This window comes from Rhinichthys klamathensis, unplaced genomic scaffold (assembly GCF_029890125.1).
Source record: "Rhinichthys klamathensis goyatoka isolate OS25496 unplaced genomic scaffold, OSU_Roscu_1.1 h1tg000069l_1, whole genome shotgun sequence".
NCBI lineage: Eukaryota > Metazoa > Chordata > Actinopteri > Cypriniformes > Leuciscidae > Rhinichthys > Rhinichthys klamathensis.
This window is the reverse complement of record NW_026606612.1, coordinates 1518631-1536594: the sequence shown is the minus strand read 5'-3', so window position 1 is coordinate 1536594 and position 17964 is coordinate 1518631. Positions and strand designations below refer to the sequence as shown.

General features: G+C 43.4%; 1 protein-coding gene across 1 annotated transcript; it reads right to left on the bottom strand.

The window, feature by feature from the left end:
* Positions 1-15726: 15726 nt before the first annotated feature.
* On the bottom strand, positions 15727-17369 carry LOC130084909 (integumentary mucin C.1-like; the record flags this gene model as incomplete). The annotated part of the gene is made up of 3 exons (XM_056250435.1): positions 15727-15745; positions 16441-16519; positions 17270-17369. Coding segments are annotated over 3 exons (198 nt in total), but the record flags the coding sequence as incomplete, so codon positions are not given.
* Positions 17370-17964: the final 595 nt, after the last annotated feature.

The following is a 17964-nucleotide window of genomic DNA, read 5'->3' as shown; positions in this document are numbered from 1 at the left end:
GCCAAAGTTGTTGTTGTTGTTGCACCAACAGTTGTTGTTGTTGTGTCAGACATAGACGTGGTTACTGCATCAGTTGCCGACGTTGGTGCTTCAGTTGAGGATGTTGGAGGGTTACTTGTGGATGCCAAAGTTGTTGTTGTTGCACCAACAGTTGTTGTGGTGTCATACATAGTTTTAGTTGCTACATTATTTGATGATGTTGGTACTACATTTGATGATTTTGTAGGGTTACTTGTGGATGCCACAGTTGTTGTTGTTGTTGCACCAACAGTTGTTGTTGTTGTGTCAGACATAGACGTGGTTACTGCATCAGTTGTCGACTTAGGTGCTACAGTTGAGGATGTTGGAGGGTTACTTGTGGATGCCAAAGTTGTTGTTGCACCAACAGTTGTTTTTGTGTCAGACATAGTTGTAGTTGTTGCATCAGTTGATGATGTTGGTGCTACAGTTGAGGATGTTGGAGGGTTACTTGTGGATGCCAAAGTTGTTGTTGCACCAACAGTTGTTGTGGTGTCATACATAGTTGTAGTTGTTGCATCAGTTGATGATGTTGGTGCTAAAGTTGAGGATGTTGGAAGGGTACTTGTGGATGCCAAAGTTGTTGTTATTGTTGCACCAATAGTTGTTGTGGTGTCAGATATAGAGGTTGTTCCTGCATCAGTTGTCGACATTGGTGCTACAGTTGAGGATGTTGGAGGGTTACTTGTGGATGCCAAAGTTGTTGTTGTTGTTGCACCAAAAGTTGTTGTTGTTGTGTCAGACATAGACGTGGTTACTGCATCAGTTGTCGACGTTGGTGCTTCAGTTGAGGATGTTGGAGGGTTACTTGTGGATGCCAAAGTTGTTGTTGTTGCACCAACAGTTGTTGTGGTGTCATACATAGTTGTAGTTGCTACATTATTTGATGATGTTGGTACTACATTTGATGATTTTGTAGGGTTACTTGTGGATGCCACAGTTGTAGTTGTTGTTGCACCAACAGTTGTTTTTGTGTCAGACATAGTTGTTGTTCCTGCATCAGTTGTCGACATTGGTGCTACAGTTGAGGATGTTGGAGGGTTACTTGTGGATGCCAAAGTTGTTGTTGTTGCACCAACATTTGTTTTGGTGTCATACATAGTTGTAGTTGTTGCATCAGTTGATGATGTTGGTGCTAGAGTTGAGGATGTTGGATGGTTACTTGTGGATGCCAAAGTTGTTGTTGCACCAACAGTTGTTTTTGTGTCAGACATAGTTGTTGTTTCTGCATCAGTTGTCGATGTCGGTGCCACAGTTGAGTATGCTGGAGGGTTACTTGTGGATGCCAAAGTTGCTGTTGTTTCACCAACAGTTGTTGTGGTGTCATACATGGTTGTAGTTGCTGCATCATTTGATGATGTTGGTACTAAAGTTGAGGATGTTGGAAGGGTACTTGTGGATGCCAAAGTTGTTGTTGTTGTTGCACCGACAGTTGATGTGGTGTCAGACATAGAGGTTGTTCCTGCATCAGTTGTCGACGTTGGTGCTACAGTTGAGAATGCTGGAGGGTTACTTGTGGATGCCAAAGTTGTTGTTGTTGTTGCACCAACAGTTGTTTTTGTGTCAGACATAGTTGTTGTTCCTGCATCAGTTGTTGATGTCGGTGCTACAGATGAGGATGTCGGAGGGTTACTAGTGGATGCCAAAGTTGTTGTTGTTGTTGCACCAAGTGTTGTTGTGGTGTCAGACATAGAGGTTGTTCCTGCATCAGTTGTCGACGTTGGTGCTACAGTTGAGGATGTTGGAGGGTTACTTGTGGATGCCAAAGTTGTTGTTGTTGTTGCACCGACAGTTGATGTGGTGTCATACATAGTTGTATTTGCTGCTTCAGGTGATGAAGTTTGTGCTACAGTTGTGGATGTTGGAAGGGTACTTGTGGATGCCAAAGTTGTTGTTATTGTTGCACCAACAGTTGTTGTTGTGTCAGACATAGACGTGGTTACTGCATCAGTGGTCGACGTTGGTGCTACAGTTGAGGATGTCAGAGGGTTACTTGTGGATGCCAAAGTTGTTGTTGTTGCACCAACAGTTGTTGTTGTGTCGGACATAGTTGTTGTTCCTGAATCAGTTGTCGACATTGGTGCTACAGTTGAGGATGTTAGAGGGTTACTTGTGGATGCCAAAGTTGTTGTTGCTTCAGACATAGTTGTTGTTCCTGCATCAGTTGTGGATGTTGGTGCCACAGTTGAGGATGTCGGAGGGTTACTTGTGGATGCCAAAGTTATTGTTGTTGTTGCACCAACAGTTGTTGTGGTGTCATACATAGTTGTAGTTGCTGCATCAGTTGATGATGTTGGTGCTACAGTTGATGATGTTGGAAGTGTACTTGTGGATGCCAAAGTTATTGTTGTTGTTGCACCAACAGTTGTTGTGGTGTCAGACATAGACGTGGTTCCTGCATCAGTTGTCAAAGTTGGTGATAAAGTTGAATATGTTTGAGGGCTGCTTGTTGTAGCCAATGTTGTTGTTGTTGCACCAACAGTTGTTGTTGTGTCAGACATAGACGTAGTTACTGCATCAGTTGTCGATGTTGGTGCTACAGTTGAGGATATTGGAGGGTTACTTGTGGATGCCAAAGTTGTTGTTGTTGTTGCACCAACAGTTGTTGTGGTGTCATACATAGTTGTAGTTGTTGCATCAGTTGATGATGTTGGTGCTACAGTTGAGGATGTTGTAGGGTTACTTGTGGATGCCAAAGTTGTTGATGTTGTTGCACCAACAGTTGTTGTTGTTGTGTCAGACATAGACGTGGTTACTGCATCAGTTGTCGACGTTGGTGCTACAGTTGAGGATGTTGGAGGGTTACTTGTGGATGCCAAAATTGTTGTTGCACCAACAGTTGTTTTTGTGTCAGACATAGTTGTTGTTCCTGCATCAGTTGTCGATGTCGGTGCCACAGTTGAGGATGTCGGAGGGTTACTTGTGGATGCCAAAGTTGTTGTTGTTGTTGCACCAACAGTTGTTGTGGTGTCATACATAGTTGTAGTTGTTGCATCAGTTAATGATGTTGGTGCTACAGTTGAGGATGTTGGAAGGGTACTTGTGGATTCCAAAGTTGTTGTTATTGTTGCACCAATAGTTGTTGTTGTGTCAGACATAGACGTGGTTACTGCATCAGTGGTCGACGTTGGTGCTACAGTTGAGGATGTTAGAGGGTTACTTGTGGATGCCAAAGTTGTTGTTGTTGCACCAACAGTTGTTGTTGTGTCAGACATAGTTGTTGTTCCTGCATCAGTTGTCGACATTGGTGCTACAGTTGAGGATGTTGGAGGGTTACTTGTGGATGCCAAAGTAGTTGTTGTTGTTGCACCAACAGTTGTTGTGGTGTCAGACATAGACGTGGTTCCTGCATCAGTTGTCAAAGTTGGTGATAAAGTTGAATATGTTTGAGGGCTACTTGTTGTAGCCAATGTTGTTGTTGTTGCACCAACAGTTGTTGTTGTGTCAGACATAGACGTGGTTACTGCATCAGTTGTCGATGTTGGTGCTACAGTTGAGGATGTTGGAGGGTTACTTGTGGATGCCAAAGTTGTTTTTGTTGTTGTTGCACCAACAGTTGTTGTTGTGTCAGACATAGTTGTTGTTCCTGCATCAGTTGTCGATGTTGGTGCCACAGTTGAGGATGTCGGAGGGTTACTTGTGGATGCCAAAATTGTTGTTGTTGCACCAACAGTTGTTGTGGTGTCATACATAGTTGTAGTTGTTGCATCAGTTGATGATGTTGGTGCTACAGTTGAGGATGTTGGAGGGTTACTTGTGGATGCCAAAGTTGTTGTTGTTGCACCAACAGTTGTTGTGGTGTCATACATAGTTGTAGTTGTTGCATCAGTTGATGATGTTAGTGCTACAGTTGAGGATGTTGGAAGGGTACTTGTGGATGCCGTTGTTGTTGTTGTTGTAGCACCAACAGTTGTTGTTGTGTCAGACATAGTTGTTGTTCCTGCATCAGTTGTCGACGTTGGTGCTACAGTTGAGGATGTTGTAGGGTTACTTGTGGATGCCAAAGTTGTTGTTGTTGTTCCACCAACAGTTGTTGTTGTGTCAGACATAGACATGGTTACTGCATCAGTTGTCAAAGTTGGTGATAAAGTTGAATATGTTTGATGGCTGCTTGTTGTAGCCAATGTTGTTGTTGTTGCACCAACAGTTGTTGTTGTGTCAGACATAGACGTGGTTACTGCATCAGTTGTCGATGTTGGTGCTACAGTTGAGGATGTTGGAGGGTTACTTGTGGATGCCAAAGTTGTTGTTGTTGCACCAACAGTTGTTGTTGTGTCAGACATAGTTGTTGTTCCTGCATCAGTTGTCGATGTTGGTGCCACAGTTGAGGATGTCGGAGGGTTACTTGTGGATACCAAAGTTGTTGTTGTTGCACCAATAGTTGTTGCGGTGTCATACATAGTTGTAGTTTCTGCATCAGTTGATGATTTTGATGCTACAGTTGAGGATGTTGGAAGGGTACTTGTGGATGCCAAAGTTGTTGTTGTTGTTGCACCAACAGTTGTTGTGTCAGACTTAGACGTAGTTCTTTCATCAGTTGTCGATGTTGGTGCTACAGTTGAGGATGTTGGAGGGTTACTTATGGATGCCAAAGTTGTTGTTGTCGCACCAACAATTGTTGTGGTGTCATACATATTTGTAGCTGCTGCATCCGTTGATGATGTTGGTGCTACAGTTGAGGATGTTGGAAGGTTACTTGTGAATGCCAAAGTTGTTGTTGTTGTTGCACCAACAGTTGTTGTTGTGTCAGACATAGTTGTTGTTCCTGCATCAGTTGTCAACGTTTCTGCTACATTTGAGGTTGTTGGAGTGTTATTTGTGGTTGCCAAAGTTGTTGTTGTTGCACCAATAGTTGTTGTGGTGTCATACATAATTGTAGTTGCTGCATCAGTTGTCAATGTTGATGCAAGAGTTGAATATATTTGAGGGGTTCTTGTCACAGCCAATGTTGTTGTTGTTGCACCAACAGTTGTTGTGGTGCCAGACATAGACGTGGTTCCTGCATCAGTTGTCATCGTTGGTGCTACAGTTGAGGATGTTTGAGGGTTACTTGTGGATTCCAAAGTTGTTGTTGTTGTTGTTGTTGCACCAACAGTTGTTGTTGTGTCAGACATAGACGTGGTTACTGCATCAGTTGTCGACGTTGGTGCTACAGTTGAGGATGTTGTAGGGTTACTTGTGGATGCCAAAGTTGTTGTTGTTGTTGCACCAACAGTTGTTGTTGAGTCAGACATAGTTGTTGTTCCTGCATCAGTTGTCGACGTCGGTGCCACAGTTGAGGATGTCGGTGGGTTACTTGTGGATGCCAAAGTTGTTGTTGTTGTTGCACCAACAGTTGTTGTTGTTGTGTCAGACATAGTTGTTGTTCCTGCATCAGTTGTCGACGTTGGTGCCACAGTTGAGGATGTTGGAAGGGTACTTGTGGATGCTAAAGGTTTTGTTATTGTTGCACCAACAGTTGTTGTGGTGTCCGACATAGACGTGGTTCCTGCATCAGTTGTCGACGTTGGTGCTACAGTTGAGGATGTTGGAAGGGTACTTGTGGATGCCAAAGGTTTTGTGATTGTTGCACCAACAGTTGTTGTTGTGTCAGACATAGTTGTTGTTCCTGCATCAGTTGTCGTTGTTGGGTTTACAGTTGAGGATGTTGGAGGGTTACTTGTGGATTCCAAAGTTGTTGTTGTTGTTGCTGTTTCACCGACAGTTGTTGTGGTGTCAGACATAGTTGTGGTTCCTGCATCAGTTGATGATGTTGGTGCTACAGTTGAGGATGTTGGAAAGGTACTTGTGGATGCCAAAGTTGTTGTTGCACCAACAGTTGTTGTGGTGTCAGACATAGATGTGGTTCCTGCATCAGTTTTCGACGTTGGTGCTACAGTTGAGAATGTTGAAGGGTTACTTGTGGATGCCAAAGTTGTTGTTGTTGTTGCACCAACAGTTGTTGTTGTGTCAGACATAGATGTGGTTCCTGCATCAGTTTTCGACGATGGTGAGAAAGTTGAGGATGTTGAAGGGTTACTTGTGGATGCCAAAGTTGTTGTTGTTGCACCAACAGTTGTTGTTGTGTCAGACATAGTTGTTGTTCCTGCAACAGTTGTCGTTGTTGGTGCTACAGTTGAGGATGTTGGAGGGTTACTTGTGGATTCCAAAGTTGTTGTTGTTGTTGTTGTTGCTGTTTCACCGACAGTTGTTGTGGTGTCAGACATAGTTGTGGTTCCTGCATCAGTTGATGATGTTGGTGCTACAGTTGAGGATGTTGGAAAGGTACTTGTGGATGCCAAAGTTGTTGTTGCACCAACAGTTGTTGTGGTGTCAGACATAGATGTGGTTCCTGCATCAGTTTTCGACGTTGGTGCTACAGTTGAGAATTTTGAAGGGTTACTTGTGGATGCCAAACTAGTTGTTATTGTTGCACCAACCGTTGTTGTGGTGTCAGACATAGATGTGGTTCCTGCATCAGTTTTCGACGATGGTGAGAAAGTTGAGGATATTGGAGGGTTACTTGTGGATTCCAAAGTTGTTGTTGTTGTTGTTGTTGTTGTACCGACAGTTGTTATGGTGTCATACATAGTTGTAGTTGCTGCATCATTTGATGATTTTGGTACTACAGTTGATGATGTTGGAAGGGTACTTGTGGATGCCAAAGTTGTTGTTGTTGTTGCACCAACAGTTGTTGTGTCAGACATAGACGTGATTCCTGCATCAGTTGTCGACGTTGGTGCTACAGTTGAGGATGTTGGAGGGTTACTTGTGGATGCCAAAGTTGTTGTTGATGTTGTACCAACAGTTGTTGTTGTGTCAGACATAGTTGTTGTTCCTGCATCAGTTGTGGACGTTGGTGCTACAGTTGAGGATGTTGGAGGGTTACTTGTGGATGACAAAGTTGTTGTTGTTGTTGTTGTAGCACCAACAGTTGTTGTGGTGTCATACATAGTTGTAGTTGCTGCATCAGTTGATGATGTTGGTGCTACAGTTGAGGATGTTGGAAGGGTACTTGTGGATGCCAAAGTTGTTGTTATTGTTGCACCAACAGTTGTTTTGGTGTCAGACATAGATGTGGTTCCTGCATCAGTTGTCGACGTTGGTGCTACAGTTGAGGATGTTGGAGGGTTACTTGTGGATGCCAAAGCTGTTGTTATTGTTGTTGTACCGACAGTTGTTGTGGTGTCATACATAGTTGTAGTTGCTGCATCAGTTGATGATGTTGGTGCTACAGTTGATGATGTTGGAAAGGTACTTGTGAATGCCAAAGTTGTTGTTGCACCAACAGTTGTTGTGGTGTCAGACATAGATGTGGTTCCTGCATCAGTTTTCGACGTTGGTGCTACAGTTGAAAATGTTGTAGGGTTACTTGTGGATGCCAAAGTTGTTGTTGCTGTTGCACCAACAGTTGTTGTTGTGTCAGACATAGATGTTGTTCCTGCATCATTTGTCGATGTTGGTGCTACAGTTGAGGATGTTGGAGGGTTATTTGTGGATGCCAAAGTTGTTGTTGTTGTTGCACCAGCAGTTGTTGTTGTGTCATACATATTTGTAGCTGCTGCATCCGTTGATGATGTTGGTGCTACAGTTGAGGATGTTGGAAGGTTACTTGAGAATGCCAAATTTGTTGTTGTTGTTGCACCAACAGTTGTTGTTGTGTCAGACATAGTTGTTGTTCCTGCATCAGTTGTCAACGTTTCTGCTACAGTTGAGGATGTTGGAGTGTTATTTGTGGATGCCAAAGTTGTTGTTGTTGCACCAACAGTTGTTGTGGTGTCATACATAATTGTAGTTGCTGCATCAGTTGTCAATGTTGATGCAAGAGTTGAATATATTTGAGGGGTTCTTGTCACAGCCAATGTTGTTGTTTTTTCACCAGCAGTTGTTGTGGCGTCAAATATAGTTGTGGTTCCTGCATCAGTTGTAGATGTTGGTGCTGCAGTTGAGGATGTTGGAGGGTTACTTCTGGATGCCAAAGTTGTTGTTGCACCAACAGTTGTTGTGGTGCCAGACATAGACGTGGTTCCTGCATCAGTTATCAACGTTGGTGCTACAGTTGAGAATGTTTGAGGGTTACTTGTGGATTCCAAAGTTGTTGTTGTTGTTGTTGTTGTTGCACCGACAGTTGTTGTTGTGTCAGACATAGTTGTTGTTCCTGCATCAGTTGTCGACGTCGGTGCCACAGTTGAGGATGTCGGAGGGTTACTTGTGGATGCCAAAGTTGTTGTTGTTGTTGCACCAACAGTTGTTGTTGTTGTGTCAGATATAGTTGTTGTTCCTGCATCAGTTGTCGACGTTGGTGCCACAGTTGAGGATGTTGGAAGGGTACTTGTGGATACTAAAGGTTTTGTTATTGTTGCACCAACAGTTGTTGTGGTGTCAGACATAGACGTGGTTCCTGCATCAGTTGTCGACGTTGGTGCTACAGTTGAGTATGTTTGAGGGTTACTTGTGGATTCCAAAGTTGTTGTTGTTGTTGTTGTTGTTGCACCGACAGTTGTTGTTGTGTCAGATATAGTTGTTGTTCCTGCATCAGTTGTCGACGTTGGTGCCACAGTTGAGGATGTTGGAAGGGTACTTGTGGATGCCAAAGGTTTTGTTATTGTTGCACCAACAGTTGTTGTTGTGTCAGACATAGTTGTTGTTCCTGCATCAGTTGTCGTTGTTGGGTTTACAGTTGAGGATGTTGGAGGGTTACTTGTGGATGCCAAACTTGTTGTTATTGTTGCACCAACCGTTGTTGTGGTGTCAGACATAGTTGTTGTTCCTGCATCAGTTTTCGACGATGGTGAGAAAGTTGAGGATGTTGAAGGGTTACTTGTGGATGCCAAAGTTGTTGTTGTTGCACCAAGAGTTGTTGTTGTGTCAGACATAGTTGTTGTTCCTGCAACAGTTGTCGTTGTTGGTGCTACAGTTGAGGATGTTGGAGGGTTACTTGTGGATTCCAAAGTTGTTGTTGTTGTTGTTGTTGTTGCACCGACAGTTGTTGTGGTGTCAGACATAGTTGTGGTTCCTGCATCAGTTGATGATGTTGGTGCTACAGTTGAGGATGTTGGAAGGGTACTTGTGGATGCCAAACTTGTTGTTATTGTTGCACCAACCGTTGTTGTGGTGTCAGACATAGATGTGGTTCCTGCATCAGTTGTCGACGTCGGTGCCACAGTTGAGGATGTCGGAGGGTTACTTGTGGATGCCAAAGTTGTTGTTGTTGTTGCACCAACAGTTGTTGTTGTTGTGTCAGATATAGTTGTTGTTCCTGCATCAGTTGTCGACGTTGGTGCCACAGTTGAGGATGTTGGAAGGGTACTTGTGGATGCCAAAGGTTTTGTTATTGTTGCACCAACAGTTGTTGTTGTGTCAGACATAGTTGTTGTTCCTGCATCAGTTGTCGTTGTTGGGTTTACAGTTGAGGATGTTGGAGGGTTACTTGTGGATGCCAAACTTGTTGTTATTGTTGCACCAACCGTTGTTGTGGTGTCAGACATAGTTGTTGTTCCTGCATCAGTTTTCGACGATGGTGAGAAAGTTGAGGATGTTGAAGGGTTACTTGTGGATGCCAAAGTTGTTGTTGTTGCACCAAGAGTTGTTGTTGTGTCAGACATAGTTGTTGTTCCTGCAACAGTTGTCGTTGTTGGTGCTACAGTTGAGGATGTTGGAGGGTTACTTGTGGATTCCAAAGTTGTTGTTGTTGTTGTTGTTGCACCGACAGTTGTTGTGGTGTCAGACATAGTTGTGGTTCCTGCATCAGTTGATGATGTTGGTGCTAGAGTTGAGGATGTTGGAAGGGTACTTGTGGATGCCAAACTTGTTGTTATTGTTGCACCAACCGTTGTTGTGGTGTCAGACATAGATGTGGTTCCTGCATCAGTTTTCGACGATGGTGAGAAAGTTGAGGATGTTGAAGGGTTACTTGTGGATGCCAAAGTTGTTGTTGTTGTTGTTGCACCAACAGTTGTTGTTGTGTCAGACATAGATGTGGTTCCTGCATCAGTTTTTGACAATGGTGAGAAAGTTGAGGATGTTGAAGGGTTACTTGTGGATGCCAAATTTGTTGTTGTTGCACCAACAGTTGTTGTTGTGTCAGACATAGTTGTTGTTCCTGCAACAGTTGTCGTTGTTGGTGCTACAGTTGAGGATGCTGGAGGGTTACTTGTGGATTCCAAAGTTGTTGTTGTTGTTGCACCGACAGTTGTTGTGGTGTCATACATAGTTGTAGTTGCTGCATCATTTGATGATTTTGGTACTACAGTTGATGATGTTGGAAGGGTACTTGTGGATGTCAAAGTTGTTGTTATTGTTGCACCAACAGTTGTTGTGGTGTCAGACATAGATGTGGTTCCTGCATCAGTTTTCGTCGTTGTTGCTAAAGTTGTGGATGTTGTAGGGTTACTTGTGGATGCCAAAGTTGTTGTTGTTGTTGCTCCAACAGTTGTTGTTGTGTCAGACATAGACGTGGTTCCTGCATCAGTTGTCGACGTTGGTGCTACAGTTGAGGATGTTGGAGGGTTATTTGTGGATGCCACAGTTGTTGATGTTGTTGCACCAACAGTTGTTGTTGTGTAAGACATAGACGTGGTTCCTGCATCAGTTGTCGACGTTGGTGCTACAGTTGAGGATGTTGGAAGGGTACTTGTGGATGCCAAAGTTGTTGTTGTTGCACCAACAGTTGTTGTGGTGTCAGACATAAACGTGGTTCCTGCATCAGTTGATGATGTTGGTGCTACAGTTGAGGATGTTCGAAGGGTACTTGTGGATGCCAAAGTTGTTGTTGTTGTTGTTGCACCAACAGTTGTTGTTGTGTCAGACATAGACGTGGTTCCTGCATCAGTTGTCGACGTTGGTGCTACAGTTGAGGATGTTGGAGGGTTACTTGTGGATGCCAAAGTTGTTGTTGTTGTTGTTGTAGCACCAACAGTTGTTGTGGTGTCATACATAGTTGTAGTTGCTGCATCAGTTGATGATGTTGGTGCTACAGTTGAGGATGTTGGAAGGGTACTTGTGGATGCCAAAGTTGTTGTTATTGTTGCACCAACAGTTGTTTTGGTGTCAGACATAGATGTGGTTCCTGCATCAGTTGTCGACGTTGGTGCAACAGTTGAGGATGTTGGAGGGTTACTTGTGGATGCCAAAGCTGTTGTTATTGTTGTTGTACCGACAGTTGTTGTGGTGTCATACATAGTTGTAGTTGCTGCATCAGTTGATGATGTTGGTGCTACAGTTGATGATGTTGGAAAGGTACTTGTGGATGCCAAAGTTGTTGTTGCACCAACCGTTGTTGTGGTGTCAGACATAGATGTGGTTCCTGCATCAGTTTTCGACGTTGGTGCTACAGTTGAGAATGTTGTAGGGTTACTTGTGGATGCCAAAGTTGTTGTTGCACCAACAGTTGTTGTTGTGTCAGACATAGACGTTGTTCCTGCATCATTTGTCGATGTTGGTGCTACAGTTGAGGATGTTGGAGGGTTATTTGTGGATGACAAAGTTGTTGTTGTTGCACCAGCAGTTGTTGTTGTGTCATACATATTTGTAGCTGCTGCATCCGTTGATGATGTTGGTGCTACAGTTGATGATGTTGGAAGGTTACTTGAGAATGCCAAAGTTGTTGTTGTTGTTGCACCAACAGTTGTTGTTGTGTCAGACATAGTTGTTGTTCCTGCATCAGTTGTCAACGTTTCTGCTACAGTTGAGGATGTTGGAGGGTTATTTGTGGATGCCACAGTTGTTGATGTTGTTGCACCAACAGTTGTTGTTGTGTAAGACATAGACGTGGTTCCTGCATCAGTTTTCGATGTTGGTGCTACAGTTGAGGATGTTGGAGGGTTATTTGTGGATGCCAAAGTTGTTGTTGTTGCACCAACAGTTGTTGTGGTGTCATACATAGTTATAGTTGCTGCATCAGTTGATGATGTTGGTGCTACAGTTGAGGATGTTGGAAGGGTACTTGTGGATGCCAAAGTTGTTTTTGTTGTTGTTGTAGCACCAACAGTTGTTGTTGTGTCAGACATAGTTGTTGTTCCTGCATCAGTTGTCGACGTTGGTGCTACAGTTGAGGATGTTGTAGGGTTACTTGTGGATGCCAAAATTGTTGTTGTTGTTGCACCAACAGTTGTTGTTGTGTCAGACTTAGACGTTGTTCTTTCATCAGTTGTCGATGTTGGTGCTACAGTTGAGGATTTTGGAGGGTTACTTATGGATGCCAAAGTTGTTGTTGTCGCACCAACAATTGTTGAGGTGTCATACATATTTGTAGCTGCTGCATCCGTTGATGATGTTGGTGCTACAGTTGAGGATGTTGGAAGGTTACTTGTGAATGCCAAAGTTGTTGTTGTTGTTGCACCAACAGTTGTTGTTGTGTCAGACATAGTTGTTGTTCCTGCATCAGTTGTCAACGTTTCTGCTACAGTTGAGGATGTTGGAGTGTTATTTGTGGATGCCAAAGTTGTTGTTGTTGCACCAACAGTTGTTGTTTTGTCAGACATAGACGTGGTTACTGCATCAGTTGTCGACGTTGGTTCTACAGTTGAGGATGTTGGAGGGTTACTTGTGGATGCCAAAGTTGTTGTTGCACCAACAGTTGTTTTTGTGTCAGACATAGTTGTTGTTCCTGCATCAGTTGTCGATGTTGGTGCCACAGTTGAGGATGTCGGAGGGTTACTTGTGGATGCCAAAGTTGTTGTTGTTGTTGCACCAACAGTTGTTGTGGTGTCATACATAGTTGTAGTTGTTGCATCAGTTGATGATGTTGGTGCTACAGTTGAGGATGTTGGAATGGTACTTGTGGATGCCAAAGTTGTTGTTATTGTTGCACCAATAGTTGTTGTGGTGTCAGATATAGAGGTTGTTCCTGCATCAGTTGTCGACGTTGGTGCTACAGTTGAGGATGTTGGAGGGTTACTTGTGGATGCCAAAGTTGTTGTTGTTGTTGTTGTTGTTGTTGCACCAACAGTTGTTGTGATGTCATACATAGTTGTAGTTGCTGCTTCAGGTGATGATGTTGGTACTACAGTTGAGGATGTTGGAAGGGTACTTGTAGATGCCAAAGTTGTTGTTATTGTTGCACCAACAGTTGTTGTTGTGTCAGACATAGACGTGGTTACTGCATCAGTGGTCGACGTTGGTGCTACAGTTGAGGATGTTAGAAGGTTACTTGTGGATGCCAAAGTTGTTGTTGTTGCACCAACAGTTGTTGTTGCACCAACAGTTGTTGTTGTGTCAGACATAGTTGTTGTTCCTGCATCAGTTGTCGACATTGGTGCTACAGTTGAGGATGTTGTAGGGTTACTTGTGGATGCCAAAGTTGTTGTTGTTGTTGTTGCACCAACAGTTGTTGTGGTGTCATACATAGTTGTAGTTTCTGCATCAGTTGACGATGTTGGTGCTACAGTTGAGGATGTTGGAAGGGTACTTGTGGATGCCAAAGTTGTTATTATTGTTGCACCAACAGTTGTTGTGGTGTCAGACATAGACGTGGTTCCTGCATCAGTTGTCAAAGTTGGTGATAAAGTTGAATATGTTTGATGGCTGCTTGTTGTAGCCAATGTTGTAGTTGTTGCACCAACAGTTGTTGTTGTGTCAGACATAGACGTGGTTACTGCATCAGTTGTCGATGTTGGTGCTACAGTTGAGGATGTTGGAGGGTTACTTGTGGATGCCAAAGTTGTTGTTGTTGTTGCACCAACAGTTGTTGTTGTGTCAGACATAGTTGTTGTTCCTGCATCAGTTGTCGATGTTGGTGCCACAGTGGAGGATGTCGGAGGGTTACTTGTGGATACCAAAGTTGTTGTTGTTGCACCAATAGTTGTTGCGGTGTCATACATAGTTGTAGTTTCTGCATCAGTTGATGATTTTGATGCTACAGTTGAGGATGTTGGAAGGATACTTGTGGATGCCAAAGTTGTTGTTGTTGTTGCACCAACAGTTGTTGTGTCAAACATAGACGTGGTTCCTGCATCAGTTGTCGACGTTGGTGCTACAGTTGAGGATCTTGTAGGGTTACTTGTGGATGCCAAAGTTGTTGTTGTTGCTGTGTCAGACTTAGACGTTGTTCTTTCATCAGTTGTCGATGTTGGTGCTACAGTTGAGGATGTTGGAGGGTTACTTATGGATGCCAAAGTTGTTGTTGTTGCACCAACAATTGTTGTGGTGTCATACATATTTGTAGCTGCTGCATCCGTTGATGATGTTGGTGCTACAGTTGAGGATGTTGGAAGGTTACTTGTGAATGCCAAAGTTGTTGTTGTTGTTGCACCAACAGTTGTTGTTGTGTCAGACATAGTTGTTGTTCCTGCATCAGTTGTCAACGTTTCTGCTACAGTTGAGGATGTTGGAGTGTTATTTGTGGATGCCAAAGTTGTTGTTGTTGCACCAACAGTTGTTGTGGTGTCATACATAGTTGTAGTTGTTGCATCAGTTGATGATGTTGGTGCTACAGTTGAGGATGTTGGAATGGTACTTGTGGATGCCAAAGTTGTTGTTATTGTTGCACCAATAGTTGTTGTGGTGTCAGATATAGAGGTTGTTCCTGCATCAGTTGTCAATGTTGATGCAAGAGTTGAATATATTTGAGGGGTTCTTGTCACAGCCAATGTTGTTGTTTTTTCACCAGCAGTTGTTGTGGTGTCAAATATAGTTGTGGTTCCTGCATCAGTTGTAGATGTTGGTGCTGCAGTTGAGGATGTTGGAGGGTTACTTCTGGATGCCAAAGTTGTTGTTGCACCAACAGTTTTTGTGGTGCCAGACATAGACGTGGTTCCTGCATCAGTTGTCAACGTTGGTGCTACAGTTGAGGATGTTTGAGGGTTACTTGTGGATTCCAAAGTTGTTGTTGTTGTCGTTGTTGTTGCACCGACAGTTGTTGTGGTGTCATACATAGTTGTAGTTGCTGCATCAGTTGATGATGTTGGTGCTACAGGTAAGGATGTTGTAGGGTTACTTGTGGATGCCAAAGTTGTTGTTGTTGTTGTTGCACCAACAGTTGTTGTTGTGTCAGACATAGACGTGGTTACTGCATCAGTTGTCGACGTTGGTGCTAGAGTTAAGGATGTTGTAGGGTTACTTGTGGATGCCAAAGTTGTTGTTGTTGTTGTTGCACCAACAGTTGTTGTTGAGTCAGACATAGTTGTTGTTCCTGCATCAGTTGTCGACGTCGGTGCCACAGTTGAGGATGTCGGAGGGTTACTTGTGGATGCCAAAGTTGTTGTTGTTGTTGCACCAACAGTTGTTGTTGTGTCAGACATAGACGTTGTTCCTGCATCAGTTGTCGACGTCGGTGCTACAGTTGAGGATGTTGGAGGGTTATTTGTGGATGCCAAAGTTGTTGTTGTTGCACCAGCAGTTGTTGTTGTGTCATACATATTTGTAGCTGCTGCATCCATTGATGATGTTGGTGCTACAGTTGATGATGTTGGAAGGTTACTTGAGAATGCCAAAGTTGTTGCTGTTGTTGCACCAACAGTTGTTGTTGTGTCAGACATAGTTGTTGTTCCTGCATCAGTTGTCAACGTTTCTGCTACAGTTGAGGATGTTGGAGGGTTATTTGTGGATGCCACAGATGTTGATGTTGTTGCACCAACAGTTGTTGTTGTGTAAGACATAGACGTGGTTCCTGCATCAGTTTTCGATGTTGGTGCTACAGTTGAGGATGTTGGAGGGTTACTTGTGGATGCCAAAGTTGTTGTTGTTGCACCAACAGTTGTTGTGGTGTCATACATAGTTATAGTTGCTGCATCAGTTGATGATGTTGGTGCTACAGTTGAGGATGTTGGAAGGGTACTTGTGGATGCCAAAGTTGTTGTTGTTGTTGTTGCACCAACAGTTGTTGTTGTGTCAGACATAGACGTGGTTCCTGCATCAGTTGTCGACGTTGGTGCTACAGTTGAGGATGTTGGAGGGTTACTTGTGGATGCCAAAGTTGTTGTTGATGTTGTACCAACAGTTGTTGTGGTGTCATACATAGTTGTAGTTGCTGCATCAGTTGATGATGTTGGTGCTACAGTTGAGGATGTTGGAAGGGTACTTGTGGATGCCAAAGTTGTTGTTGTTGTTGTTGCACCAACAGTTGTTGTTGTGTCAGACATAGATGTGGTTCCTGCATCAGTTGTCGACGTTGGTGCTACAGTTGAGGATGTTGGAGGGTTACTTGTGGATGCCAAAGCTGTTGTTATTGTTGTTGTACCGACAGTTGTTGTGGTGTCATACATAGTTGTAGTTGCTGCATCAGTTGATGATGTTGGTGCTACAGTTGATGATGTTGGAAAGGTACTTGTGGATGCCAAAGTTGTTGTTGCACCAACCGTTGTTGTGGTGTCAGACATAGATGTGGTTTCTGCATCAGTTTTCGACGTTGGTGCTACAGTTGAGAATGTTGTAGGGTTACTTGTGGATTCCAAAGTTGTTGTTGTTGTCGTTGTTGTTGCACCGACAGTTGTTGTGGTGTCATACATAGTTGTAGTTGCTGCATCAGTTGATGATGTTGGTGCTACAGGTAAGGATGTTGTAGGGTTACTTGTGGATGCCAAAGTTGTTGTTGTTGTTGTTGCACCAACAGTTGTTGTTGTGTCAGACATAGACGTGGTTACTGCATCAGTTGTCGACGTTGGTGCTACAGTTAAGGATGTTGTAGGGTTACTTGTGGATGCCAAAGTTGTTGTTGTTGCTGTTGCACCAACAGTTGTTGTTGTGTCAGACATAGACGTTGTTCCTGCATCATTTGTCGATGTTGGTGCTACAGTTGAGGATGTTGGAGGGTTATTTGTGGATGCCAAAGTTGTTGTTGTTGCACCAGCAGTTGTTGTTGTGTCATACATATTTGTAGCTGCTGCATCCGTTGATGATGTTGGTGCTACAGTTGATGATGTTGGAAGGTTACTTGAGAATGCCAAAGTTGTTGTTGTTGTTGCACCAACAGTTGTTGTTGTGTCAGACATAGTTGTTGTTCCTGCATCAGTTGTCAACGTTTCTGCTACAGTTGAGGATGTTGGAGGGTTATTTGTGGATGCCACAGATGTTGATGTTGTTGCACCAACAGTTGTTGTTGTGTAAGACATAGACGTGGTTCCTGCATCAGTTTTCGATGTTGGTGCTACAGTTGAGGATGTTGGAGGGTTACTTGTGGATGCCAAAGTTGTTGTTGTTGCACCAACAGTTGTTGTTGTGTCAGACATAGACGTTGTTCCTGCATCAGTTGCCGACGTTGGTGCTACAGTTGAGGATGTTGGAGGGTTACTTGTGGATGCCAAAGTTGTTGTTGTTGTTGTTGTTGTTGTTGCACCAACAGTTGTTGTGATGTCATACATAGTTGTAGTTTCTGCTTCAGGTGATGATGTTGGTGCTACAGTTGAGGATGTTGGAAGGGTACTTGTAGATGCCAAAGTTGTTGTTATTGTTGCACCAACAGTTGTTGTTGTGTCAGACAAAGTTGTTGTTCCTGCATCAGTTGTCAACGTTTCTGCTACAGTTGAGGATGTTGGAGGGTTATTTGTGGATGCCACAGATGTTGATGTTGTTGCACCAACAGTTGTTGTTGTGTAAGACATAGACGTGGTTCCTGCATCAGTTTTCGATGTTGGTGCTACAGTTGAGGATGTTGTAGGGTTACTTGTGGATGCCAAAGTTGTTGTTGTTGTTGCACCAACAGTTGTTGTGGTGTCATACATAGTTGTAGTTTCTGCATCAGTTGACGATGTTGGTGCTACAGTTGAGGATGTTGGAAGGGTACTTGTGGATGCCAAAGTTGTTATTATTGTTGCACCAACAGTTGTTGTGGTGTCATACATAATTGTAGTTGCTGCATCAGTTGTCAATGTTGATGCAAGAGTTGAATATATTTGAGGGGTTCTTGTCACAGCCAATGTTGTTGTTTTTTCACCAGCAGTTGTTGTGGTGTCAAATATAGTTGTGGTTCCTGCATCAGTTGTAGATGTTGGTGCTGCAGTTGAGGATGTTGGAGGGTTACTTCTGGATGCC